At 43.9% G+C, this 19,931-nt stretch overlaps 1 protein-coding gene across 1 annotated transcript in view; it reads right to left on the bottom strand.

Annotated features, from left to right (window-relative positions):
* The window catches only part of LOC126161386 (cyclin-dependent kinase 5 activator 2), a 333,234-nt gene extending 330,934 nt beyond the window's left edge, over positions 1–2,300 (bottom strand). Inside the window, exon 1 of the mRNA XM_049917163.1 lies at positions 1,020–2,300. Coding sequence (XP_049773120.1) covers positions 1,020–2,030 — 1,011 coding nt within the window. The 5' untranslated portion in view covers positions 2,031–2,300. The remainder of the gene's footprint in view (positions 1–1,019) is intronic.
* Between the last annotated feature and the right edge of the window lie 17,631 nt (positions 2,301–19,931).

Below are 19,931 nucleotides of genomic sequence, written 5' to 3'. Positions count from 1 at the left end.
TTAACTGAAACACAGATGGAAGTGATATGATAATACTGACTGACCAACAGGTAGGAAGACAAGCATTTCCGCAACTGTGTTGAGGTAATTTTCTTTCTTATTTTTGGGTAAGGAATCTATAGGTAAGAGCTGGTCACTATTTTAGGTGCACCCTATACCGGGTGATCAAAAAGTTAGTATAAATTTGAAAACTTAATAAACCACGGAATAATGTAGATAGAGAGGTAAAAATTGACACACATTCTTGGAATAACATAGGGTTTTATTAGAACAAAAAAATATTGCTAGACGCGTGAAAGGTCTCTTGTGCGCGTCGTTTGGTGATGATCGTGTGCTCAGCCGCCACTTTCGTCATGCTTGGACTCCCAGGTCCCAGACCTCAGTCCGCGCGATTATTGGCTTTGCGGTTACCTAAAGACGCAAGTGTATCGTGATCGATCGACATCTCTAGGGATGCTGAAAGACAACATCCGACGCCAGTGCCTCACCATAACTCCGGACATGCTTTGCAGTGCTGTTCACAACATTATTCCTCGACTACAGCTATTGTTGAGGAATGGTGGTGGACATATTGAGCATTTCGTGTAAAGAACATCATCTTTGCTTTGTCTTACTTTGTTGTGCTAATTATTGCTATTCTGATCAGATGAAGCGCCATTTGTCGGCCATTTTTTGAACGTTTGTATTTTTTTGGTTCTAATAAAACCGCATGTCATTCCAAGCATGTGTGTCAATTTGTACCTCCCTATTTACATTATTCCGTGATTTATTCAGTTTTCAAATTTATACTGACTTTTTGATCGCCCGGTAGAATGTTTGTTGTTCCTTACTTTGGCACCCATGTTGAGGTAATTTTCTTTCTTATTTTTGGGTAAGGAATCCATAGGTAAGTGCTGGCCACTATTTTAGATGCACCTTATAGAGCGTTTGTTGTTCCTTACTTTGGCAGTAAGGGCGCACTGAAGCGGTACCGAAATGCGATTCGCGCGAAGCGCTGTAAGTGAGTGGAGGCGACTAACCTGCCATCCCTGCAGCAGGAGGCTGCGGTCCACGGTTCGCAGCCACATCACGGCGTCGCCAGCCTGGAAGTCCTTGAGCCGGTAGCACTTGTTGTGCAGGTAGATGCCCAGGCACTTGAGCAGCTCCGACGTGGAGGCCTGGATGACCGTCTTCTTTGGGACGGGCTGGTGCTGGTGGTGGTGGTGTTGGTGGTGGCTGTGGTGGTGGTGGTGCGGCGGCCCGGGAGGCTGTGGCGCTGGCGCCGCCGACCCGCCGAGCAGCGCCGCCTTGGGGCCCAGCTTCTCGCACACCTGCTGGCTGTTGTTGTTGACGTTGTTGGCGCGCACGGCGTCCGCCGCGGTGCTCGTGCCCGTGCTGGTCGTCGTGGTGAGCGACGGCCGCGGCTGCAGGCTGCTGCCTTCGCTCAGCGTCTTCACCGGAGGGTTGTAGTAGCAGGTGATGCCCGCCGCCTTCTGGAGGTTCTTGTTCTTGTCCACCACCAGCGGGTGGATATTGTCCACCAGCGGTTGCCGGAAAGCTGTCAAGTTCTTGTTCTTATTGTCCAGCTTTTTCTTGTTATTGTTGGTGGTGGAGAACCGCTTCCAGCTGAGCGCGTTGATGAAGAGCGAGTGCTTTTTGAAGTTCTTCTCGAGGGCGTTCTTCTCGGAGATGATGCGCGCGTTCTCATTGTTGTTGATGTGGTTGTGGTTGGTGGTGGCGTTGGCGTTGCCGTTGGGTAGCGAGCCGACGATGGGCGTCGGGTTGTCGCCGTTGTTGTTGCCGCCGCCGGCCTTGTTCTCGCGGTTCTTGGCGTTGTTGAGCTGCTCGTAGCTGTAGTTGTTGAGCGTGAAGTCGGTGACGGAGCCGGCGTTGTTGACGGCGCAGCCGCCTCCACCGCCGCCGCCCCCGCCGCCGCCGCCGCCGCCGCCGCCCATGCTGCCGCCCATGCTGCCGCCGCCCCCGCCTATCGAACCGGTGCTCGAGTAGACTGGGCGGCGCTCTCGCGGGCTGAAGCTGAGAACGGTGCCCATGAGCGCGTCGCCGCCGCTGCTGCTGAGGCGCTGCCCCTCCGCGTAGCCCCACACCACCTGCCGCAGGTAGTGGAGCACCAGCTTGCCGGCCGTCCGCAGCCCGTCAGCACCGGCGGCCCCCGCGCTGGCCGCGCATCCTCCCGCACCGCCGCTGCTGCTCTCTGTCCCCCGCGGGGCCGGGGAACGCGCTGTCCGCCTCCAAAAGCCCGGCACTGTCAGCTCTGTCGCGGAACGCCACTCTCGGGTGGACAGCGTGAGCGCGTCTCGCAGGGCGGCTCGCAGAGTACTGGCCGCCGGCGCCGCCGCCACCCCCACGTCGCAGCGCAGCGCCGCCCCCTCCCCTCGCCCCCCCTCCTCGCCGTGAGCCGCTGCCCCTGCAGACCCCGCTACCGGCGGCGCCGGGCTCACCCTTCCCTTCTGCCGCGCGCCCATTGGCCGCCGGCGCGTCACGTGACTGCTCTGCGTCTGCCGCACCCCCGCACGCGCGTCGCAGTTACTCGATACTCGGCTGGCTTCGGCGCTCGACCGGAACCCATTTTGCGTCGTCGTACCTGTACCGCTCGCAGTCGGCGCCGCTCACTTCGCATTTGCCCTTTAATACTAGCGTTGGAGTGCGTTTGTTTAGCTCTTGGTGCACCTCCGAATGTACAGGGAAAATAACTGTTCGAGTGGTGTTCACGTGCTATATATGTTCCAAAACTGAAATTTTCTATAAATTGGAGGTTAGCTCTTTACAGAGACTGGACATACTGCCTAATAATAACACAGTGATCATCGGAAAACACAACTGTTTTATTGATTTTCTAAGACCCATTTCACACAAATTGTACACGAGCAGTTTCACTGCTTAGGAAGTCATCGTCAAATGAAGAGTGGAAATGTCAAACGTTCGTGCCATTTTTCACAATACGCGTTTCCAGTGCTACTGTGTTTTTGGTGCTCTGGTTCATGCCACTAGACTTGTTCCAAGTGGCGTATCAAGTAGATAACCTTTCAGAGGGTCGTTATTAAATGATTCATTGTCTTTCTGCCAAGCAAAGCTGGAATTACAAGTGGCATGCGTCAAGGACTCCCTCTGCTTAATTAATGAATAGTTTGTGTGGTAAGCAGAGTGTATGCAAGCTTTTATTTATCTTAGAAAAACATATTTTGAGTGGGTTTCAAAAAAGTAAAACAAGTTCATGAAGTGAACAGACAAATCAATGAGTATCTGCAAAACAGTTACAAAACAGTAAGATCTTTTGACGGTGTTGCAATGTTTTTCTTAACAGCACAGAAAGTTCTATAATAAACATTGCAACATTTGATCCGAAGAATGCGGTAGGGTAAGCAGCGGAAATCACTATTGCGAGCATTTTTCAAGAATTTAATTTTGTTATTCTCTTCTAAATCAATGAAAAGATATGGGGCATGATTTTTGTTGATCACAGCTCTACTACTTAAAATAGTATTGCGTATTTCTTTACTTTTATTATCACAAATAAAACGCAAGGGCTTTGTATTGGTGGCACTTAAAACAGAAACATTCTAGAACCAGACAGTTGCCTGCTGTAGTACCGTGAACACTCTTAACAAATCATGTATTCTCTTTCTCTCATAACTTAATAATATCAGAATACCTTCTCAATTTTTTTGGATACAAATAATCTATGTACAAAAAGAAATATATTGATTTTTGATTCTCTAGACAAATGTGAGATTTAGCACTTCGAACATTTGACATTCCACTCTTAAAAATGTTCAGTTTAAAAAGAAAAGAAACGAGACATTAAAATAGCAAGAAATTCAGTTACAAACAAAATTACCGTCTTATTCCTCCTGTCGTCGGATTGACCATCCTCGCACCACACTATTTGAGCAGCACTTTTTCCTTATGTATGGGATATAGCCAGTTTTCCGGCATTTGTCTCCTGTGTTGTTCCTAGCTCGCCTAAGTGCATATTTTGTCAGTTTTTAGTTTTGGCTTTCCTTAGAAGCCCACAGCTCTTGGAGTTTATTCTTAAACGGAATGCGTTTATGGATATCATCCTATGTTATCCCTTCTTGTAGGTCTTTTTTTACATTGGCGGGGCACGCCTTCTTAGATTCCTTGTTGATAAAGGAACGGAAGATCCGAGTATTCTACCCTGTAGGACTCACATGCGCAATGTGGCCACAGAAAATTGTGCTCCTCCTACGAGTGGCGCCTGTGATCTTTTCTAAATATGTGTAACGTTCATGGTTGCGTCGGCACTTGAACTCATCATTTTCTTTGATTAAGCTTGGGATTTCACTGAAGATTGGTCTTTCTCTTATTTCTAATTTCTTGATCAGACATTTTCTTTTTATAGCAAGCTATTTTGTGGCATATTGGAGCTTCGATCGTATTACTGTGCAGTGATGTCGTATCTTGCCATTAACCAATATGGAATTCTTTTTATGGACACGTTTGGTTAGTTGTCATATTCATGTTTTCATAGTCAAACCCGATTCCATTTTAAACACCTTCGTCATTCATTCTTCTTCGGACGGCTTCCTCAAGCACATAGTTGAAAACTAGTAGCGAGAGTCAATCTCCTTGCCTTGCTCCGGATTTGCTATCAAAAGCAACAGAAATCTTTCCCATACTTCCGTTTGGAGGTTGTGTGAATTCTTTGAGCATTTCGAGAAGGGTTATTCGGTCAATTCAGTCATAAGCCTCTTTGAAATCTACGAATTTATCTCTTTTACATTTCAGGTAAGAGAGAACACATTTAAGATTCGTTGTTTGTTCAGCACATGAAAGTTACTTCCTGAACTGTCCTTGCTATTCAGAACTATACACGCTTGAATTTGTTCTATAGTAAATCAACATGAGTTACTACGTCACAGATTCCAGTTATATTTATGTACATATGTTAATTTGATTTTTATTCTGTTACCCTACTATTTTACTAACCCCATCCCCTTTTTTCCTTCCTTTTTAAACACAATATCTTATGATGACTCATAAAGAAATCGAAACCAGTTAACATGCTCAGTCAGGTCCAGTGACAGATGCTGCAAGAAGGCGTTCCGCATGACTGTGATATATTGTTAAAGTTCCGAGAAAAGTTAACTAATATGTAGCTTTATCCTACGTACATCTAACGAAAAGACAAGCCAGATAAGAGAGATTCGAACTCGCACGCAGGCTTTCCAACAATGGTTATTCCAGCGAACCATTCGCGACCGGAACATGTACGGATGGAAGTTACAATGGTAAGCTCTTGCGGAGTACAGGTGTACATGTAGATGTGGATCATACTGTTTGTGTGCCCAGAGGCTGAAAAAAGCGACAAAAAAAGATTCGGTAGACTTTTTGTTTCTCACCATCCGAACGTGCTTGGTAGTATTATATCATCTCCAGTTACCGCTTCCTTTAATTTAAAAATTCATATTACTCAAAAATTTGGTTGCTTAAGAATAGATTGGGAAAGATGAATTTTCATATCTAGTAGACTAATTTCATAAATTGCTTACTGTTTTCTCGAATGCTTTACTATTTTTGCTTCAGATTATATGTTATTATCGCAGAAGCTTACAGCATTTACAATGAAAGATGGCACAGCAGCAGGACATGTAGATGTGTTCTGCTAAAGAGAGAGGTAACTGTCTTTAGGGAGAGAACGTAATTTTAGTTACAATTACAACAGTACAACTAAAAAAAATTATATCTGTTGCTGCATACACTGCACTTTCCACTGCTATCAAGATGACATACAAAATAATTATAAGATGCTCAATGCACCAGCTTCCAAATTGATCTGTAGATATCAGTTCATAATAATGGGGAACAGTCATTGGAATTGGTACAACAGTTCTGAAACACGTTTGGGTACTAAATCTTCGAAGGCCTGCTATTCCATGAAAGAAGTTTTTAACTAATTATTAATTCAGGATCCCGCAAGGACAGAAAAATACCATATCCTGGAAAAATTTAGAACTTTGACATGATTTTTATTGCTATAAGCCGTAATCATTCGCGTAATCTGTAAACTCTAACCTCTCTATTACAACAGCTTCTGGGGCTTTGGTCGTAAAGACGACGTTTCGATGAAAATAACAGGATAGTATAGGCGTAGCAGGCAGCCTGCACCAAACCGTTGGAAATCCGAGAAGGTTTTATATTAGCAGAATTCCACGTTAACCTCCACCTATATATTACTCTCTCTTTTCATCCTTTCTTTTCTAACCGTAAGTCATTTTGACTCATGTGGGAAATATTAGGAAAAATAAATAACTTCAGTGAATCCAGAATGAGATTTTCACTCTGCAGCGGAGTGTGCGCTGATATGAAACTTCCTGGCAGATTAAAACTGTGTGCCGGACCGAGACTCGAACTAGGGGACCTTTGTCTTTCGCGGGTGCTTGCCCGCCAAAGGCAAAGGTCCCGAGTTCGAGTCTCGGTCCGGCACACAGTTTTAATCTGCCAGGAAGTTTCATATCAGCGCACACTTCGCTGCAGAGTGAAAATCTCATTCTGGAAACATCCCCCAGGCTGTGGCTAAGCCATGTCTCCGCAATATCCTTTCTTTCAGAAGTGCTAGTTCTGCAAGGTCCGCAGAAGAACTTCTGTAAAGTTTGGAAGGTTACAGACGAGGTACTGGCAGAAGTAAAGCTGTGGGGCGGGGCGTGAGCCGTGCTTGGGTAGCTCAGATGGTAGAGCACTTGCCCGCGAAAGGCAAAGGTCCCGAAATGGCTCTGAGCACTATGGGACTTAAAATCTTAGGTCATCAGTTCCCTAGAACTTAGAACTACTTAAACCTAACTAACCTAAGCACATCACACACATCCATGCCCGAGGCAGGATTCGAACCTGCGACCGTACCAGTCACGCGGTTCCGGACTGAAGCGCCTAGAACCGCACGGCCACCAAGGCCGGCGCAAAGGTCCCGAGTTCGAGTCTCCGTCCGGCACACAGCTTTTAATCTTCCAGGAAGTTTCATCTTCAATGAATATTTATGGTTTAAATGTAGTTGACATTTATCCGCGCCGAGTATGCTACCGCACAGTATAATACCATGATCTTTGAGTAGGTAGCAGCTAGATCAGAAACTGGCCGGATAAAGAATTAGTCATCTCCCTTAAGAGCACAGGGTTCTCTTTAAAACATTGTTGATGGCGTGGAACTGGCACCACGCTGTCATATGATACTCCACTGCTGACGTTAAGTCATGGCAGTGAAGTGAGTAAGTCGGTTGCATGGTATCAGCTTGGTCGACGTGGAGAGGAAACAGACTGGCAGGAAGGATCTATCGTGTTTGGACGAGATCAAGCCAACCAGTGCATAAATTGTGTGATTTCCTCGTGTATCAAACACAACTTGCGTCGAGAATTACCCCGCAAAATGATGGGCTGCTTCTGCAGAAAGTGTCCCCGTTTCTTTCTCTAAGCTGATCGCAGGCTGTTCTCCAAAAATGAACAGTTTAGAGAAAGAAACGGCAACACTTTTTTGCAGGAGCCGCACTATCATTTTGCAGCACAATGATCTGATTTGCTCGAACGGTGGGGCTAGGGAATACTGTACCACTCACCGCACTTCCCAGACTTATCCTCTTATGATTTCAACTTGATTCCTAAATCGAAGGAAAACTCAACTTGAACTACAGGGTCTAGTCACATCAATGTGGCAACCTGGCAAAACCCTGGATAACCACCTTTTGCATTGCGGACTTCTTCCAGACGTCCAGGAAGAAAGTCAGTGAGGTTCTGGAAGATATCAACAGGGATGAGGAGCCATGAAGTCGGCTTCATTGTCGTGGCCAGGTGCGAGGTATCTCGGTTAAGGGTCCATGGCGCGTACAGCCCGTACAGACTGGGCTTAAATCCTGGGAATTTGGTGGCCAGGGGGGTACGGTAAATTCATTCTGATGCTCTTCGAACTATGCACGTACACCGAGAGCTGCGTGACACGTTGCATTGTCCTGCTGGTAGATAGCATCGAGCCGGGGGAAAAACGAATTGGCTCTGAGCATTATGGGACTTAACATCTATGGTCATCAGTCCCCTAGAACTTAGAACTACTTAAACCTAACTAACCTAAGGACAGCATACAACACCCAGCCATCACGAGGCAGAGAAAATCCCTGACCCCGCCGGGAATCGAACCGGGAACCCGGGCGTGGGAAGCGAGAACGCTACCGCACGACCACGAGATCCGGGGAAAAACGAACTGCGTGTAAGAGTAGACGAGGTCCCCAAGGACAGCTGAAAACTTATGTTGGTCCATTGGGCCTTCCAGAATGGATAGATCATCAAGGGAATGCCAGGAAAACATTCCCCAGACCATAACAATTCCGACAATTGTTGCAGGGTGTCTGCTTTCAGAAGTTTCACGCAATACGCGCCAATGGCTATCTGTTAAATGGAGCATAAATGTGATTCATCTGAAATTCTACCTGTCGCCACTCAGTGGAGGTCCACTTGGAGTATAGGCGTTCATATTCCAGCCTTCGTCGCCCAGCAGTGAGTATGAGTGCATGAGCGAGACGCCTGCTGCGGTGGCCCATAAGCAGCAACGTTTGCTGAACGGTCGCTAAGGAGACAATGTTGGTAGTCCCTTGGTTCACGTAGGCGGTAAGTTGCTCAACTGTTGCATGTCTCAAAAAATGGTTCAAATGGCTCTGAGCACTATGCGACTTAACTTCTGGGGTCATCAGTCGCCTAGAACTTAGAACTAATTAAACCTAACTAACCTAAGGACATCACCCACATCCATGCCCGAGACAGGATTGGAACCTGCGACCGTAGCTGTCGCTCGGTTCCAGACTGTAGCGCCTAGAACCGCACGACCATTCCGGCCGGCGCGTTGCAAGTCTCTTCGACCTTTCACATCTCTGCAACCATCCTTCTCCCCCATAATTTATGGCCCATGGTGCACCACAGTTGCCGAGGCACAGATTTTGGATAGAGCCATTTTGTCATGCACGGTATACTTTAACCGCAGTACCACGTGAACAGTTTACAAAATAAGACGTTTCGGAAAAATCTCTTGGTTCGAAAGCCAATGATCACGCCCTTTTCGACGTCGGATAAATCGCTCCTTTTCTGAATTACAACAACGACAGCACTGTTGACAGCGCCCCCCCCCCCCCCCCCCCCAAGGCCCCCGGCAAGTTTTATTTGCCGTGCTTGCTAGTCGTGCCAGTGCCGTCTGTAAGTGGTTGTTGGTCGTTCTCGTTGACGTCGAACGTAGGCATTAATGAGACTGGATGGTGTATCAACACAACTGGCATTGCTAAGGATATTCTACGACTCCCACGTCGCTGGCATGGGATTACACACAATGCTGATGACTACTCTGGAGCACATTAAAGCTTTGAAACATGTCTGTTATTCAGAATGAGATTTTCACTCTGCAGCGGAGTGTGCGCTGATATGAAACTTCCTAGCAGATTAAAACTGTGTGCCGGACCGAGACTCGAACTCGGGACCTTTGCCTTCCGCGGGCAAGTGCTCTACCAACTGAGAGCTTCTGTAAAGTTTGGAAATTAGGAGACGAGGTACTGGCGGAAGTAAAACTGTGAGGACGGGGCGTGAGTCATGCTTGGGTAGCTCAGTTGGTAAAGCACTTGCCCGCGAAAGGCAAAGGTCTCGAGTTCGAGTCTCGGTCCGGCACACAGTTTTAATCTTCTAGGAAGTTTCATGTCTATTATTAGTTGAAAACAGTCTCTGTTGCAATTTTAGTTTTTTTATTTATCAACTAAGCGTTTCACCTTATTTAGACATCTTCAGGCTGATATTAATTTGCTATTTCATAGGACGATCCTTCAGACATTGTAGCTAATGGGCGTCGTCGAGTACATCAGGCCAACTTCGTCTTCGTTAACCTCAGTAAGTACTTTCTAGATGGACGTGAGTATTTACTGAGGTTAACGAAGGCGATGTTGGCCTGATGTAATCGACGACGCCCTTTAGCTACACTGTCTAAAGGATCGTCCTATGAAATACCATATTAAGATCAGCCCGAAGATGCCTAAATAAGGTGAAACGCTTAGTTGATAAAAAAACTAAAATTGCAACCAAGACTGAAATGAAATGAAACGATCGTATGGCATTGTTGGCCGGGAGGCCCCATGCGGGGAAGTTCGGCCGCCGTATTGCAAGTCCTTTTTAGCTGACGCGACTTCGGCGACTGTTTTCAACTAATACTATTAAACACTGGTTGTTGATTCACGCCAGAGATAGATTGGAAGAATTTCTAAGACTTGTATATATTTTGTCTAAGCTGTGAATAAATTTTTGCACTATTAAAGATCTAATCACGACGAAGAACGGTCCGATGAATCTTTTTGGTTGTGTACAGTTGTTTAATGCTTTGCTTTGTCATGGAGCATGTGTGTTAGTACTCACAACGACGCGTTGCCCCTAGAGTCAAGTATTTTACATATATTTAGAATTTATTAGTGACTTCCACTAAGTACGAGAGGAGTTCAACACATAACGCAACACATTTTTTTTCTGAAATCAGATTGGTTTTATTCAGGATTCCAATACGCCATATTGTTCCCTACCATTTGGCTACAAAACCGTATTTTTCAACATAATCTTCGTTCAATTGCGACGGCCTTACTCCACTTTACTGGAGGGGCCTATGTGCCCGCATGGTACCACCCTACTGGTCGACGTCGGAATCAATGTTTTGCTGCAACAGTAACCTGCCCATCATCCACATACTGCTTTTTGTGGAGTACATCCGTCATTGGGCCAAACATTGAGGTCGGAAGTTGCGAGATTCGGGCTATTGTGCGGATGAGGAAGAACGGTCCAATGAATCATTGTGAGCTCTTTTCGGGTGTGCAGAGTTATGTAAGGCCTTGCTTTGTCATGGAGATCTAGGTGTTAGATTGTGAGACGTCGATCAAAATGGCTCTGTGCACTATGCGACTTCTGATGTCATCAGTCGCCTAGAACTTAGAACTAATTAAACCTAACTAACCTAAGGACATCACACACATCCATGCCCGAGGCAGGATTCGAACCTGCGGCCGTAGCGGTCGCCCGGCTCCAAACTGTAGCGCCTAGAACCGCACGGCCACTCCGTCCGGCAGACGTCGATCATCTCGAATGAGAGTGTCCGCACGTTCCAACATAGCAGGAATCACAGCTGAGTGAGGTCGACCGGCCCGCGGGAGATTGGACAGTTTGCGCGAACTTGTTGCGATTATGACAGACGCCTCGCCTCACAACTCACCGTGCTTTTGTGCTTTGTCAGGTGTGCATAGACATTCTACAAGCGTCCATGAATATCTGCGATGTTCTGGTTTTTCGCTAAACGAAACTAAGTGACACCTCTCTGCTTGGGACGCGCGTCCGTCACTGACGCAATTTTCAAGGCTACGTACATCGGAACTTCTTGATATAGAGGTCCCACAACAAATTCCGCTTTTTTTTCTACCGAAGTTGGCCGAGAAAAAAGCGTTGCATTACTTGTTTAACGACCATCGTGTTACAATGTACACATGTTTAAAATTGACGACTGTGTATCAAGGAGATAATGACTTCGCTGCAACAACTACGACCACGGCCTCGCTAGGTTGGTATCTCATGACGTCAAGACTTGTCCGCGAAGCAGGATAAGCGCAGTGGGGCGGAGTCGAACACAGAGAGAGTTAACCGGTGCAAACCGAGCCGTCTGCGCCTGCCACTTGTGCGGGTTCGGCGGAAGCCTCGCGCGCGATGGGCTCTCCACGCCGGCCTCCAGCACGTGTCTGCTGACCGCACTGCAAAACCATTGCGATACGCCCGGTGTACTTGGCAGATATCCTCAAGAGAAAATGCAAGCCGTGCAACATTTCACAGTATGTGCCAGTAGAACACAGAATGAAGACCCGTGTCATAGTACAATGGAGAATAGCATAAACAAATGTTTAGTAGAGAGACAGGGTAATGGGAATACTTTAGCGAAACTCTAAGCTCACTTGTACGTAAGTTCTACAATCATATTGTCATTTTCACGGGCGACTTCAATCATTCAATGGACATTTGTGCCAGCAATCCGACGGTCTCGCTATGGGAAATCCGTTAGCTAGTATCCTCACTCATATTTTCATGAACTCCCTAGAAGAAAAAATTTTTAATTGTTTTCCAGCTGCGTCATTAGGCATTCTTTCTTATTCCAGGTAAGTTGACGATATTCTGATCATCTACAAAGACCCGCTGACGGTGTTGACCGTATCTTTAACCTAGTCAAAGATCTTCATGAGAAAATTTCGTTCACGAATTTGAAAATGAGGCCCGTCGATTAAACTTCCTTGACTTGACGCTTACCATAGAAACAAATAAAATTTCTTTAAATATTTTTCGTAAAGTAACATTGTAAGACGTGTATATTTCTATTGTCTGAGAGCAGCGGTGTGCCTGCCAGCCACTAGCTATGATTTACAAGAGATTATAAACGGATATACAGAGACATCAGCTAACTATTATAATAAGAGGAACTAATATTATTGAATTATTTTTTTCTTTTTTGATAAACTCAAGACTACTGAAGGTATGTTTGCGCAATGCTAGTTGTAAGATTATTGTAAAAAGTAAGTCCCATTTGAACGTTTGTAAAATCATTTCATTACCAACAGTAAATATTTGAAGCGTTTTCAGAATGTAATTAATTTTTGCCAGCAATGTTGCATTACTGATTGTAAACCATCCCAAAAACCATCAACATAAAACTTTGCTAAAATTTTATTGTTGTCAAGAAAAAGTGTAACTATGAATTACGTAACTTCAGTCAAATTAATTAAAGAATAACGTCAGCTTTGCTAATAAAGAATAACGTCAGATTTGGTGATAAATACAGCCACTTATTATGACAGCCCACCAGCAGTTAACAGAGTATAGTAAACCAGAGTAAGTATATTCATGTCGCAGTTCGATGTAGCAGTCAGATGACGATCCGGTAACAGTAAAAAAAGTAAGGGACAGTTTTGGGTTATTGCAGATAACGACTGAGGGCCACGACGACGACAGATTCTGTGTTTCGTCGAAATAATCAGAAAATCACTTTTAATAAGCAGCAATTAATTTTGTATGCGAAGATTGAGAAAGAGAATAAATTTCAAAGGGAAGATTTGATTTGTTATTATTAAGCAAGTGATAGAAATCCTAAGGGAAGGTTACATAGGTTATTGTAAAAGGGATGGTTATCATTAGCAAAAGAGATATAGAGGAGTCGGGAAGGTTTCAACATATACCGACCAGATCGTTCCTGCATCTTCTACTCATCCACAATCGCATAAAAAAGCCTTCTGTCATTCTGCTGTTCACCGAGCCATTTCCATCCTACTTTCTAAAGAAGAGTTCAAGGACTAATTCAATTTATTTAAAACAATAGCAGTTAACAACGAGTATAAACCTAACATAGTAGATGACGTCCTTAAAAAGAAAACTGCCAAAAGAATTACTACGCTAGGCACTTCTGTTATCGAGTCTAACTCAAAAATATATTTCTCTATTCCTTTCGTAGGGCCTATCTCTTATCAGATCCAACGCATTCTTGGAAAGAAATACGATCGCAACGCTGCTTTTTCTACTAATAACAATTTGAAAAAAAACTTCATTCATAACTTACATTCTATTCGTTCCCCTTTAGAAAATTCTGGCGTCTCCAAAATTATCTGCGATGCTTGCTCCTCTTACTATATAGGACAAACTGGACGTGCCTTCACTACCAGATATAAAGAACACTTGCTAAGAAAAAATGGCACTACCCTCCAAAACTCGTCTTTTGCCGACCATCTTCTAATCACAGGTCATTCACCTAAAGCCATCTGCGATAGCAACATTTTGCACACCGAAAAGAAAGGGCGTAGACTAGATATTCTAGAAGAATTAGAGATTTTCAAACATCTTGATCGAAAGGATAGCCTCATCCTTAAGTAACAGCTACAGCTACGTACCAAAAAATTTTTCAACGGTATAAAGCCGTTACTCGATATCTGACTTCGGGTCTCCTTGTGCAGATTGCCGAAATGTTCTTATCCTTCTAAGGTAGTCCTATGTTTTCTAATTATCAAATGTTTCTTGGCTGTATTTCACGTCAATGTGCTTTCTACAAGTTGTTATTCAGTCCTATCTACATTTTCATAATGCTGTTTTCATGTTTTATCTTACTGTTATAAGCTTCGATGTAGACAAAATGTTATGTTGTATGCTACCATCAAACAAACACAGTTTTCCATTATGTACCAAATACTGTTCATTTATAATCATTTCTGCCTATATTTCAATGTGAAGTAGCCTAATTGTATCTACGGCTACTAGATGGCGCGCTCGTTGCAGTGCCATGTTCACCTGGCCACATTTGTTAACGCGGGCACCTCAGTCCGTTTGCAACCTGTAACCGCCTAAGTACCGAGCAGCCCTTAGTGGCTCGCCATCACAATTTTTTATCTTCAGTATCTGTGTGACTAATTCTCTTTTGGCATATTTATTATTTTATAAATGACATATAATAACTGCTAGTCTTTTAAGATGATTCTGTACTTACTCTCTGTATCATACGTTTTTAGTCACGATTCTGTGACCATGTTATAGACCATTCTTTGATTGAAATTTAGGAAGACACTCCTAGCAGTGTTGAAACCCGGTTAATTCGTTAAAAATAGTGAACGAGGGCTGTTTTCTTTCAATTGTCATTCAACAATGTCAGATGATGTCGGAAAGTTGGAAAATTTTAGTGGCTGTGAAATAACCACAAAAGGAGCCCCACAGGTTTCAATTTTGTGTTCATTCCTATTCCTGATATACGTGAATGACCTCCGACATAACATTCAACAAGCAAAACTGGTACTTTTATAGACGACACTACTGTAATAATAAGTCTCATTAGGAATAAAGTACCAGAAGTCTTGCTAAATGATATTTTCCAAAGAATTATTAACTGTTTCTCTGCCGCGCGGGATTAGCCGAGCGGTCTAGGGCGCTGCAGTCATGGACTGTGCAGCTGGTCCCGGCGGAGGTTCGAGTCATCCCTCAGGCATGGATGTGTGTGTGTTTGTTCTTAGGTTAATTTAGGTTAAGTTGTGTGTAAGCTTAGGGACCGATGACCTTAGCAGTTAAGTCCCATAAGACTTCACACACAACTCGTTCTTTAAAAATGGACTCTCCTTAAAAAAAGAAAAAGCTCGCTACATTCATTTCTGTACAGCAAATAGTCTTACCAACAACTGATGTCACACATGTACATGAGTCAGGAAATAGTGTAGGATGCTCGAAATTTTTGTGTGTACGTATTGATGAAAACGTGAACTGGAAAGACCGTACTACTGAGCCTCTCAAACAATTAAGTTCGCCTATGTTGCACTTCAAAAATGGCTCTGAGCACTATGGGATTTAACTTCTGAGGTCATCAGTCACCTAGAACTTAGAACTACTTAAACCTAACTAACTTAAGGACATCACACGCATCCATGCCCGAAGCAGGATTCGAACCTGCGACCGCAGCGGTCGCGCGGTTCCAGACTGTAGCGCCTAGAACCGCTTGGCATCACCGGCTGGCCGTTGCTCTTCATGTAACTGATAATTTTTAAAATAAAAATATCAACTTTCTGACAAGTTTTGCATGTTCCACTCAATAATGTCTTACAGAATAATTTTCTGGGGTAATTCATCACTAAGAAGTACTGAGTGCAGATAAGCGAGCAGTAAGAATAATTTGTGTTGTTCACCCACGGACGTTATGTAGGTACCCCTTTATGGAGCTAGGCATTTTAACTCCACCGTCACAATACTCTGAAAGGAGTTCAATATGCAGCACCAAAAATGTTTGTTCATTTGCCCAATAACTTAAAGTGTCTGACAGGCAGAGGAGCAGGTTTTAAATCTAATTTAAAAAAATTCTCCAGATCAACTGCTTCTATTCTATTGACGAATTTCTACTGAAAACTGGTAGCCAGTAAAGAAAAAAAGCTTTGTGCATGAGTAGGACTAAAAATAATAACATGTTCTTTAATGTTGACACTGAACCCGTACGCAGATTCGTTCCCCATCATGTTGCTAAAAGAATCGTTCAGACCAGCTGTTGAACGCGCAACTAACTAACTAATTGAATGATAATCAGGTAGCTAAATTACAGATTCGTAAGCGGTGAACGCCCACAAGACTTATTCCAAAACATTGGTAAATGCGCTCTCTGGATCTGTCTGGAACAGACAGTTCGGGAGCCCATTCGTTACTGAAAATATTGAATGTAATGGCAACAAATAGACCTGACCAATCTGAAGAAGTCCAAACTAAAACTGGAATTAGTGACCATGAGGTAGCTACAATAACTATTAACAAAGTACAAAGGGGTACTAAAACAAGTTTATATGTTCACGAAACTAGACAAAGAGATAGTGTTGTTGGATCTTTGGAACTCGAAACTTTAAGCTCTGTAGATGAACTATGAAGTTCAGAAGAATAGTTGACCATGCACTTGATAGATATGCATCTTGTAGAACTAGTAATGATCGGAGAGACCCTCCATGGTGCACAGTTACTGTACAGAAACTTCTAAAGAAACAGTGACTACTGCGTAGTAGATATAAAACAAACCGTAGTACTACAGACATAGTGATGCTGCATGAAACGCTTTTGCCTGTCGAAAGAGAAATGGGTGAAGCTTTCAATGATTGTAGTTGCAGAATGCAGGGCGTTTCAAACAGAACGTACGTATTTCGAACACATAAATTTATTAAGCTCTAATAGAACTATGAAACTTGTGACACACATTTACGAATCGCTCAAGTTTTGACAACTGATGTTCTATATGACCTCCTCCAGCTGCATGAACGATATCATACCGATAAATGAACTCCTACCGTACTCAGGTAAGCATGTCCATCGTCATTGATGTTAAGGAGGTATGGATCATGTTCTGCAGATGGTCTAGGTTCTGCGCTTGTGTTGGTGGATAAACATTGTCCTTAACGGAACCACACAGCGAGAAGTCACACGGCGTCAAATGCAGTGACCGTGGAGGCCATCCGAGAAGCGCTAAGTAGCCGGCTGTTTGATGAACAGTCCAACGGCTCGGTAGAGTTTCATTCAGATAGCCACTCACTTGGTGACTCCAGTGAGGGTGTGTCCCAGCTTGTTGAAAAACGAAATTGTCCTCATACACCCTAGAAAACAATCAGTTTTGTCACACAGCAGGATACTGCTGATCGTTAACCGTGGTTCCATCAAAGAAGAATGGATGAACAATGAGTGGGACATTGATATGATGTACAGTCTATAACAACTATAGCTTGTACAGCTTACTAACCAACAGACGTTTCAAACCACATAAAACTGTTGTTGCAGGCAGATGTAATTCCCACATGGTAAGACGAGTTGATTTGTTTAGGCCTACGTTGGAGAGCGGTTGGAGTTCTTGTGGCCTTTCCGTCGGGAACACGAGGGCTTCCAGGACTCTTTCCATTACACACGCATCCTGTGTCTACAAACTGTCGATACCATCTCCGAATGTTCCATACATCCGGAAGATCAGTTTGGTACCTCAATTTGAAGCGTTTTTGCACTGTAACCATGGAATTACACTTCCCAAACGTGAGGAAACAAAATGATTTCTGCTCCGGCGTACCCATCTAGCAATATGTGGGAGTAACCAAACAATGAGAAGACAACCGACATCTATCGGCAATGAATACAAACTAGGCCATGTACTCGTTTCTCCAATAACCGAGCCGTTTTGACAACACAGTACTTTGTAATAAGTATATATTTTTTGAAACACCCTGTATTATCGAATGGTCTCTCACGAAACTCATAGACAATCTAGTTAATACCCAGACACTCGAGAACAAGACAAGAACTGAAATTGAGGGAAGCAAAGACAAAGCTGAAACGGTAAACTAGATTTTCAAATGTTTCCTTGCAAAGGAAACTCGGAAATATTGCCTTAGTGTAGTTCTCGTACCACAGTAAGGATGAGTGATAGAGATATTAGTGTCAGCGGCGTTAAGGAACAGACGAAATAGCTATAACTTAACAAATCTCCAGAGCCCTATGGAATTCCTATCAATTCTAGACCGAATTTACAGCCCAATTATCCCCTCTTTTAAGTATTATCTACCGTAGATGTCTCGAACAAAAAAGCACAAGTCACATTTGTCTACAAGAAGGGTGTCAGAAGAGATGCACAAAACTACCTTTCAACATCCTTGACATGCATTTGTTATAGAATCTTAGAGTGTAATCCGAGGTCAAACACAATGATGTTCAAAAATGTTTCAAATGGCTCTAGGTGCACAGTCACTGTATAGGACTTAACATCTGAGGTCATCAGTCCCCTAGACTTAGAACTACTTAAACCAAACTAACCTAAATACATCACACACAGCCATGCCCGGGGCAGGATTCGAACCTACAACCGTAGCAGCACCGCGGTTCCGGACTGAAGCGCCTAGAACCGCTCGGCCACATCGGCCGGCGACAATGAGGTATTTCGAACGTAATGACCTCTCCATGCCATCCAGTTTGGGTTCCGAAGACAATAGTCTTGTGGAACCCAACTCAAACTTTTCTCAAATACCATCATGAAAGCCGTGGATCAAGGTAGTCCGGTAGCGTTTTGATCTCCGAAAGGCATTGTACTCACTACCAGGCCTACGCTTATTATCGAAAGCCGCATCGTATGGAGCACGAAGCACTGCAGTGAGACTTGCTCGGTAGGGAGGAAGCAGCATGTTATCCCGGATGGAGAGTCATCGACAAACGTAAAAGTCGTTTCAGATATGCTACAGGAAATTGTTATTGGAGCCTTGCTGTTCATTTTATATGTTAATGATCGTGCAGACAAAATTGATAGTAACATCAGACTTTTGACAGAGGATGTAGTTATTTATAATGAAGCACTAACTGAAGAAAGATACACAAATATTCAGATCGATCTTGGTAAGATGCCAAAGTGTAGTATAGATTGGCAACTTGCCTTTAATGTTGAGAAATATAAAATGGTGCAATTCACAAGATGAGCAAACGTAGTGCCCTTTGACTCCACCAACAACGAAATACAGATGGAATCGACCAATTCATACGAATACATTGGTGTAACAATTTGTAGGGATATGAAATGGAACGATGACATAGGCTCACTCGTAGTAAGGCAGGTACATTAACGTAAAGTCCCGGTGCATTAACGTAAAGTCCCGAGCGAATGGAGAAAAGCGCAGGTGACGCGAGTATATAAGAAAGGTAGAAGGACGGATCCTCAAAATTATAGACCAATATCCTTAACATCGGTTTGTTGCAGGATTCTAGAACATATTCTCAGTTCGAATACAATGAATTTCCTTGAGACAGAGAAGTTGCTGTCCATGCATCAGCACGGCTTTAGAAAGCATCGCTCCTGCGAAACGCAACTCGCCCTTTTTTCACATGATATCTTGAGAACCATGGATGAAGGGTATCAGACAGATGCCATATTCCTTGACTTCCGGAAAGCGTTTGACTCGGTGCCCCACTGCAGACTCCTAACTGAGGTACGAGCATATGGGATTGGTTTCCCAGTACGTGAGTGGCTCGAAGACTTCTTAAGTAATAGAACCCAGTACGTTGTCCCCGATAGTGAGTGTTCATCGGAGGTGAGGGTATCATCTGGAGTGCCCCAGGGAAGTGTGGTAGGTCCGCTGTTGTTTTCTATCTACATAAATGATCTTTTGGATACGGTGGATAGCAATGTGCGGCTGTTTGCTGATGATGCTGTGGTGTACGGGAAGGTGTCGTCGTTGAGTGACTGTAGGTGGATACAAGATGACTTGGACAAGATTTATGATTGGTGTAAAGAATGGCAGCTAACTTTAAATATAGATAAATGTAAATTAATGCAGATGAATAGGAAAAAGAATCTCGTAATGTTTGAATACTCCATTAGTAGTGTAGCGCTTGACACAGTCACGTCGATTAAATATTTGGACG

This window comes from Schistocerca cancellata, chromosome 2 (genome assembly GCF_023864275.1).
Source record: "Schistocerca cancellata isolate TAMUIC-IGC-003103 chromosome 2, iqSchCanc2.1, whole genome shotgun sequence".
Lineage (NCBI taxonomy): Eukaryota > Metazoa > Arthropoda > Insecta > Orthoptera > Acrididae > Schistocerca > Schistocerca cancellata.
Note: the sequence above shows the minus strand (reverse complement) of the source record. Positions and strands in the feature narration are given on the sequence as shown.